Here is a 9,661-nt window from a genome sequence, read left to right as displayed (position 1 = left end):
CTCACAAATATAATCAACAAAAGATTTCCTAGGAAAAAGTTGAGAAGAAAAGTCAGTCTTTCCCTAGGAAAAAGAGGAGATGAAAATGAGTTTTTCACTAAGTATTAATATATCTTAAATTAACAGCTGCATGACTTCATTTCTATCATTTGTTGCAAAATAAATAACTATTGAGATTGGTACTCGGAATGCATAAGTAATAAATCTCTACCTACCCTGAAGGTGATCTCTGCCTCACAATGCAACCTAGATTCATAAATAAATCTTTGTAGGACACAAGCATTTAAAGTGGTAAGAGGAAAGGAGGCCAGGTAATGAAAGGTTAAGAATGAGCCCGATGGCCTAAAGGAATAGTACAGCAGGTAGGGTGCCTTGTACACTTGTACACAACTGACCTAGGTTCTAATCCCAGCATCTCATGTCGTTCCCAGTGCTTGGGTGCAGAGCTAGGAGTAACCCCTGAGTATTGCCAGATGAGGTCCCAAAACAAAAGCAAACGAAAAATGGCTCTGAGAAACTGTAATTTTTTTAAACTGTGATTATCATATACCCTTAAGCAGACCAGAAATGTAATTCAATAGTGAATCACTTGCCTTCATGCATGAGGTCCTGAGTTCAAACTCCAGTAATGCCTAGTTCCTTGAGCATTACTGTGACCCCAATACAAAAAATAAAAAACTTTAAGAAATGGGATGAAAAGTGTATGCTCTTTAGTGAACCTAAAAAGTGACATATAAGGATTTTATATGACATATGAGTGATAGCACAGTGGTAGGGTGTTTGCCTTGCATGCATCCAATACAGATTTGATCCCCATCTATTCATCTGGTCCCTCTACCCTGCCAGGAGTAATATCTGAGAGCACAGACACGTGCGGCCCAAAAACAAAAACAAAAAGTAACATATGACTCAACTAGCATCCAGTAAACCATGGAAAATGTTAACAATTGTTTCAAATTGATCCTTGTTTTTCTTGTTTGTTTATTTGTTGGGTGGATTATTTTTAGGCTGTTAAAATTTGTTTTAAACACCATACTTTATAAGGTTGTTCATAATACAGTTGTGGGGGTTTTCTACAGTTAAAAAGTTATTCATGATTGAGTTTTAGCCATATAGTGTACAAAACTCTTCACCAGTGCACATTTCCTACCATCAATATCCCCAATTTCCCTCAAGCCCTGCTACCTGCCCTCTCCCCTTCCTGCCTCTATGGCAGACACTTCTCTCTCTCTTTCTCTCTTTCTCCCTCTCTCTTTCTTCCTCTCTCTCATCTCTCTTTGCCTCTCTCTTCTCTCTCCCTCTCTCTGTCTCTGTATCTCTCTCCCTCCTTTTTATCCTTTGACACACTGTGGTTTGCAATATTGTAACTGAAGTGGTATCATTCTTATCACTTTACGTCCTTTCAGTACCCAGTTCTTTCCCAGAGTGATCATTGTTGATCTAAGTTTTGGTCATTCCATTTGTTTTTGTGTTGTAACAAAAAATATTCAGTAAATTTGTTTGTACCTGAAATAGAAAATGCTCAGGTGGTTGTAGGACACTGTGGACACAGGTGGAGGTAAAGTCACTCCAGTTGTGGGACTGGTGTTGGAATATTTATTGCCTGAAACAACTGTATTATGACCAACTTGATAAATCTAACTGCACCTTCTTTTCACATCTTCCATATCTAATCTGCCACTGGAATTCTCTGGAATGTTTATTTTCTCTCTATCCTTGACAGTATGATCTGACTTAGGCCCTGAGAGTTATTTATTGTACTTAAACGTTGGCTTCTCTGTCCAAGTCTGTTTGACCACTACAACTACAATCATGGTAAATCATGGTGTTATAATAAAAATATTTTAAGTGTATGCTGTCCTTGATATAACTCCTGGTCCTTCTTCCTCCATTCTCTCTCTGTATTGGATCATATAAAATTCAGACAGACTGGTATTTATCTCTCATGAGTCACATATAGCCTTATTTTGGTCAACATAACCATCAAAAGGTCTATTTCTGTTGACAAATAGAGATATTCTATCCCTGATTTCCAACTGGGTCTGGATTTGAGGGGTAAAAATCTCAATGAAAAATATATCCCATTCTTTGCAATATAAAGTGTCAGGATAGGGGCAGGATCATTGGTACAACAGGCAGACTGCTTGCCTTGAACGACTACCATGAATTCGATGCCAGGTACAACATATGGTTCTTTGGGTGTTGAGCAAGGAGCAAGCCCTAAGTATGGAGTATTGAAGGAAAGAGTTGAATCACATGCATGGATAAGTTCTCAAAATGGATAAATTCTCAAATCGTGCTTTTTTTTTTTTTTCTGTTTTGGGAGTAGAAACTTTCCCAAATAGAATGCAGGGTCTGAGAGTTTTTCACAGCAATTCTCAGAACATCAGACTGGAGGACCTATTTGAGGGTGTGAGAATGTGGCCTTACAGTGATGGGGACTACCTATCCTGAAGGGCCTACCAGGCTGCAGTGTTTGGGAGACCAGGTGGTGTCCATGACCAAATCTGGTTTTCCCCATACAAAATATAAACCATACTTCCCATACTCTTTCTCGGGTTCTCTTCTCTGACTTGAATCCACTCCTAGTGACTCATCCATCAATACTTCTATGCCAGACAGCTCCTAGTCTTTAAGATTCAAACAACCACTGTGTGGTTATTGCTACTCTCACGTATACCTAGTAGTATCATAAATGATTTGCCAAAGCAAAAATCATCATTGTCCCCATAAGCCCAAGCAAAATTTAGTTCCTTTCCCCTAATTTGTTTCAGTCCTACTATGTAATCCACTGCCCATCTTTCCTAGTAAATCTGACTGCACCTTCTTTTCTCATCTGTCACATTTAAACTGCCACTGGAATTCTCTGAAATGTATTCCTAAATATGCCTTAGTTCATTTTCTCTCTATCCCTGACAGTATGATCCTTACTTAGGCCCTGAAAACTATTTATTGTACTTGTATTTTGGCTTCTCTGTCCAGGTCTGTTTGGCCACTACAGATTCAAGCATGGCCCTTCTACAAATTACACTGACCCTTCATTTAAAGTGGAGTTTCTGACCTGCAGTCTACAAAGAACTCCAAGGATGAAAATCAGGGATTCCATAAACTTGAGAAAGAGAAAAAATCATATTGTTATTTTTGCTTTTAAATAAATATCAGCATTTTCTTTGAAAGTGAAGTTAGGCCCAAACCATAGTAGTAGCTATGTATCAATGATTTTATCTATTATTGTTTCAGTAGGTTTATTACATATACTCCAAAATATTATTATTGATAAGAATCATTAATTTGAAGCAAATAAAGATATTAGTTATCTATTGATAGAAAGCACAAATATTACTATTAAAATACTGTTTCAATATTTTTGCAATTATATTTTAGTATTATTGACTTTGTATAGCCTTGTGGTATTCATTTGATGCCATCAAAAATATATTTCTACAATCATATAGTCCTTGGCAAAGAAATATAATAACCCTGAGAATATCTTAGTGACTCTCCTTTACCTTTTCTCTGGGATCTTATCTCAAGTATTTTCACTGGGAGGTTGGGCAGATCAAAATATTTTGCTAAGTGTTGCTCTTCACCAAACAAGTAATGATGTTGCCTCACATTTATGCTATTTTTACAATCACTTTCAATGCTTTTTTATCTTTACTTGGAAAACTTTATTCTTCAATAGCCTATCTTTCTTGATAAATTTGTGAACTTATTCTGGGATCACATAGTTTAAACTCTGTATCTGATATATAGACCATATATAGCATCTAAAAAGGTCTGAGGGAGTTGAATACTAAGAGCTGGGGTCAAACAACATGTATTTCAAATTTGCTCTTTTGATATCCTGATTTGTCTTTAATATAGTGATTAAATAAATTAAAAGCAACTATACTATTGTAGGAAGGAAAAGCTATAATAAAATTCTAAAGAAATGTCAAGCATATTTTATGCATAAATATTATTCTCTCTTACTCTATTTTTATTGAACCACTCAGATATGAAGCTAGAAAGTTGTTGATAATTGTTCATTTATTCTTATTTTCTGCATCCATAACTCCCTCATCATACATAGAAATTACAACCAAAGAATTCACTAGGTTTTTCTCTATAAGTTCTTTCTATATAAATATAGAAAAAAGTGAAAGCAATGTCATGTTTCTTTTGCATTTAGAAATAAAAAATCTCAACCTCACAAAAACATTAGGAGTAGAAAAATATTTGTTTTTCTTTCTTTAGAAAATAATTATTTTGTTTTCTAGAACATTTTCTACATATAAAAATTAAGATCTTGGCTACCTTCAGTAGATTAAAGAGAAATATTCTCTGTCAGGGATATGTATCTAAGGGCTAAAGTATGTGCTTTGAATTCAGGAACCCACAGTTCAATCTCCCTCACATACATGGTCCCCAAGTCATATTTGGAATAAGCCCTGAGCATCAAGCAGTGTATTTCTTGAGCACTACCAGGCATACCTCAAATCATCTCCCAGCACAAATAAATACACACAAATATATATTCAAAGATATAAATCCCACAGAAATATGTAAATAAATGCAAATATATGTGATATATGTATAAATATGTAAATGTGTGTATAAACTTTAGGTATACTCAAATGATATTTAGCAACTTCATATTTTAATAAATAAAAGTAAGCTAGACTGAGTAGTACAATGTGTAAGTTACTTCTCTTGCATACAGCTGACCCAGAACCATATGTGGACCCAGAGTCCTACCAGCAATCATTCCTGAGCACAGAGCCAGGAGTAAGCCCTAAGCACAGTCAGGTATGACCTCAAACAAAAATATGTTATCTAATTCATTGATCTATTTTCTATGACATATGATCAATTAAAATGTCTGATCTAAAACACAAATGAAGTAAGTAAACTTTAGACACAAGCCATAGATAAAATATAAAAAAATAATAATGTTTAATTACCAATCTCAAAGCTCCCGTTAATAAATCCAACTAGAGATGTAGGGATATTGAATTGTCTCTCTATCTGTGTGAGCATGGAATTCATATAAGATCCAGATAAGGTTTTGGATACATAAGCACATGTTATCGCCAACAGAAACATCTAAAGAGAAGATAATAAAAGACAACATAAAAAATTTTAATTTGAAAATTCATATTTACCACTTATTAACAAATTATCTTTTACCAAAACTGTCCCCAATAATAAATATGGATATTTGAATAAATAAAGAAATTTTATTGTGGCCTATTCTTCAGGTATTAACACCATGATCCTTTTAAAATTCTAAGTGGGACTTCTTAACTAAATATACAGTATATTAAGGAAGTTGATTTGGGAGAAGAGTTTTTTTTATCATTTTTATGAGGCTACCTGAAAAATGACCTTAATATGCTCCTTTCCTAAAATACTGAATGGATTTCATGAACTGGTTCTATTCCCATAGTAAGACAAGCAATGCCTATTCTGACTCATGCCTAGTACAAAATAATCTTTGTATTTACAAAGTGAAGTCTTAACAATATTATTCCATAGTGTGAGAAAAATTTCTTGAGGCTTAAAATTCTTGGAGACCTTCTAAAGAATTTCACGTTAACGTATATCTCTAATTTCAAGAGAAGCAGAAAATATTTATTATTAAAACTTGTCTCTCAATTTACATAGTAAACATGTAAATTGAAAATTTGTGTAACATTCGCATAAATATTTAATCTTGCAAACTCTAAAGTATTCAAAAAAGAAGACCAATGATTTATAAATGATACCTATCTATATTTTAGATGCTCAGAGGATAAACAGTTGTCCAAAATCAGACTATGAACAAGCAGATATCTGAGTATGAAAACTTAGATATAAATTCAGGAGCCTATTATTTTATTCCTAATTTCGCCGTCTAAGTTTTAGGAGCATATGAGAACTGAAAGAACACTTAAGGGAAATTTTTGTCCATAATTAACATGGAATTTCAGACGAAAGTTTTCTCATGCTATATAATAATTCTCCACTTTCAGATATATATAGATATGTCCTATGTCAATTAGGCAAGAAAAACTGTTAATAAGGAGAAAATTGGTAGCAGTGCCAGAGTTTGAAAAGTGCTTGAAAAGTCACTTATTATCAAATCAAAGCCAATGATTAACTTCTTTGGTTTTAAACAAATTCAAACACTGGTTAAAGAAAAAAAAAATCCCTTTGAAGCCTATACAAAAAAAAAAAAAAGAATCTGTTCACAAGTAGTCTGAAATATCAGAAACAGCTAGCAAAATTGGCATATTTCTTACAGCAAATGATTGTTATGCTGCCAGAGTCTAAAGTAAACATTGTTTTACTGGGTCATTGTGAAGTAACTATTGCATATTAATCAACAAAGCACTTCTGTTCAAAGATCCCTTTTCCTAGAGAGACCCCCTCATTCCTCTTGCCTAGAAGTCCCAGAAAGGTAAGCGTAAAATATTCTCAAAAAAAAAAAAAAAAATCCTGCTGCACCATAATGTGTGCCTAAAAGTTTTCAGAAGCTCTCTTTTTTCTTCAAAACCACTTCTGATTGAATTGCCCAAATCAGTCATTTTACTTAGATAAACTCTCAAGAAGACGATTTCATTAAAGCAAGAAGCGAGTGCTATAACAGGTGCATGGCATTAATGCTAGAAGAATATATAAGTACATTTTTTCAAGATCTAAGTTATGTATATACACAAATAAATTAAAATCCCCTTACCTTCAACTTGGAAAGACATCTTACACTACGGGTTTCAATGCTTTTCTTAGTTTCTCCCATGTTGCTCTTCTTAGTATACCAAGGTATTTGTGTTTTAAATCTTGATAGTTCTTAATTTGATCCTTTTAAGAAGACAAAAATCTAGTAAATTATTGGTACAACCAAAAATTGGCATTCTTTGGAAGAAAATACTAAAGCTGTGTAACATACTCAGAATCAGTTCCATTACAGAAAGTACCTGGGAATCTTTTGATTCATATCTAGAAAATAGTCGTCCTGAAGAAGATCCTATCGTTAATTTTCCATTGAAAACAGCAACACCAAATCACTTTACTCTTTAGTGAGATTAAAGATATTTGAATAATTTGTTATGATTCCCTTGCAAAATAATGACCACGTGGTGAGAGAGAGAGAGAGAGAGAGAGAGAGAGAGAGAGAGAGAGAGAGAGAGAGAGAGCTTTGCATTTCTTTAGCCAAAACAAATAGAACCAAAGTGAGGTCCTTAGACTTACATGAAATCCTGCTTTCAGAACACACAGACTTTGATTTGTATGTGTGCTAAAAATCTGCTCTGGAAAGCCTACCAAGTCTCAAAAATCTCTGTTTGGCTGAGCTCCCTCTTCAAGTTCTTTGTGTTCCAAGACTTCCCTGGAATCTCAAGAAGGGAAACACTTTCTGGGGCACTGCTGCTGATTCACGGAAACCTGGGGAGACAAAGAATTTTAATCATGGAAATAGCCTAAGTAAAAATAACAAATAATTCTATGATCTCCCAAAGAATTCTACAATTGCCAGTTAAGATGTGTGTGGCTCAAAAGATGGAACTTTTTAAGTGTAATAGAGATATATGAAGGCTGGACGTATGTGTGTCCAGCACACATTTTTATATGCAAACCAAAGAGGTGATAAAAACTCTATTAAAATGTTTCTAATTCCTGTTCAAAATTTGATCTTATCTTGAAAATAGAACAATATTTTCTGCTCAAACTGCTGTATTTTGGTTTTTGTTGCTGTTTGTTTTTGCTTAGGGGCCACATCCATGGGTGCTCAGTGTCTATGTTTGTTTGTTGGAAGTTGTTCCTTCAGAGGCTTTGTTCTTGGAAGTTGTTCCTTCAGATGCTCAGGGCACCATAAGTGCCAAGAATTGACGTTGGACCTCCCACATGCAATACCTGCACTCAGTCCAGGGAGCAATGTCTCCAAGCCTAAAATTGAAGTATGTTTACTCCAGCAAATTAATTTTGGTAATTGATGTCAAGTTGCCAGGGTAATTACTTAACAGTATCTTCAGTGTTAATTTATGAAATTCCTCTGAACAATATCCATTCAACAAGTGTTATTGCATGGCATCGATTTCCCATGCTGTTAAATCCATCCTGCTTTTGTTCTGTCCCTTCTTGCCAATATTTGAGTACAAACAATAAGGGAGAGCAGATCTTCCAATTGATGTCAAAGTCACTCACTCTTTTTATTGGTTTAAAGACATGTCTGATCTAAATGTTCAGTTTCCTGGGTAGACAGGAGACACAACTTTAGAATAGGAAATACTGTAAGTGTCATTGAGCAGTCTCTGACATCATAGAACTGTGAACAGATTTTATCAGCCTGTTTTCAAGAGGTGTTTCAGAGTAAGTTTACTGCATTAAAAAATCTTTTATAGGGGCCAGAGAGATAGCATGGAGGTAAGGCGTTTGCCTTTCATGCAGAAAGACAGTGGTTCGAATCCCGGCATCCCATATGGTCCCCTGTGCCGGCCAGGGGTGATTTCTGAGCCTAGGGCCAGGAGTAACCCCTGAGCACTGCTGGGTGTGATCCAAAAACCAAAAAACAAATCTTTTATAAATGATTGTCATGGCTGAGGTCAAAGGTAATGTTTGAAGTCTGGAGTAAATCATAATCATTATCTAATTTCCCGTTTAAACAATGAAAACATTTTAGCTTTACAAATATACAACTTAAATTTTAGTGCAAAAAAAAACCAAATGAAACAAAACTGTACCATTTCTGTAACAAAATTCTTGAAACCTGAGTATCAATGTCCCCCTCACTGTGAAGCAAGCAGTTTGGCCTCAAATCAGGGAAGGCATAAGAGCTTTCTTCATAGCTTTTGCAAGTGCCAACCTTGGGAACAGTCCCCTTTTGTTAGGACTGTATTGCTTACATGGTGACTTCTGCTCCAAGAGCCACAGTGTCACCAACAAATCCCCATCAATCTTCACTCCTAATGAAAACAACCTGCAGAAATTTATAAAGTGGAGAACCCTGTGACTTCTCAACTCTGTCTTCATCCTTCAAATGTTAGCTTCCGCATACAAAGGTAATGGTTTCAGCCCCGTCTTCCAGTCCCAACTTTTAGTGAGTTGCTTGGTGGTTAGTTGGTTGGCTGGATGATGGTTGATTGGTTGAGGTTTTGTTTTGTTTTGTTTTGGGGGGGTTCTTTTGTTATTTTGGGGCCACTTCCTGTAGCGCTCAAGGATTAGTCCTGGCTCTGCACTCAGAAATCATTCCTGGCAGTGCTAGGAAGACCTTATGAGATCAAACCCCAGTTGGCAAGTGCAAGGCAAACACCTTTCCAGATAGTGCTATCAATCCACCACCCCCTTCCCCCGTTGAGTTTTTATCAAACTAAATCACATTATAAATTGTTCTCTCAGTGTTATTATTATTGAGACGCTGCTCACTAAACTTCTCAATTTTGTGTACATGATACACTCCATCCACAAAACAGCAATACTCTGAAATTTTGACACCCCTTTTGAATAGCTAACTTTAAGAACATATTTCAATCTAAAGAGGAAAGCATTTTTTTTTTAAAATAGAAGAAACTTCTGTCTGTGTCCTTTTGCCCAGGTAACATATACAGACACTCTTTTACTGCTTTAAATCATCCAGGGAGAGGCACACACTTAATTTTACATTATTATTCTATAAATTGAATTAATAGCAACAATAACAACA

The 9,661-nt window shown here is 35.3% G+C and overlaps 1 protein-coding gene across 1 annotated transcript in view; it reads right to left on the bottom strand.

Moving 5' to 3' along the window:
* SLCO1A2 (solute carrier organic anion transporter family member 1A2) overlaps nt 1-8,733 on the bottom strand; it is a 62,676-nt gene extending 53,943 nt beyond the window's left edge. The window contains exons 1-5 of the mRNA XM_049783888.1: nt 8,703-8,733; nt 7,216-7,407; nt 6,704-6,825; nt 4,947-5,088; nt 1-28 (exon numbers count right to left, since the gene is read on the bottom strand). The exon at nt 1-28 is cut by the window's left edge and continues 105 nt beyond it. Coding sequence (XP_049639845.1) covers nt 1-28; nt 4,947-5,088; nt 6,704-6,763 — 230 coding nt within the window. The 5' untranslated portion in view covers nt 6,764-6,825; nt 7,216-7,407; nt 8,703-8,733. The remainder of the gene's footprint in view (nt 29-4,946; nt 5,089-6,703; nt 6,826-7,215; nt 7,408-8,702) is intronic.
* Between the last annotated feature and the right edge of the window lie 928 nt (nt 8,734-9,661).

The sequence above is a fragment of the Suncus etruscus genome, chromosome 11, assembly GCF_024139225.1.
Source record: "Suncus etruscus isolate mSunEtr1 chromosome 11, mSunEtr1.pri.cur, whole genome shotgun sequence".
Taxonomy (NCBI): domain Eukaryota; kingdom Metazoa; phylum Chordata; class Mammalia; order Eulipotyphla; family Soricidae; genus Suncus; species Suncus etruscus.
Note: the sequence above shows the minus strand (reverse complement) of the source record. Positions and strands in the feature narration are given on the sequence as shown.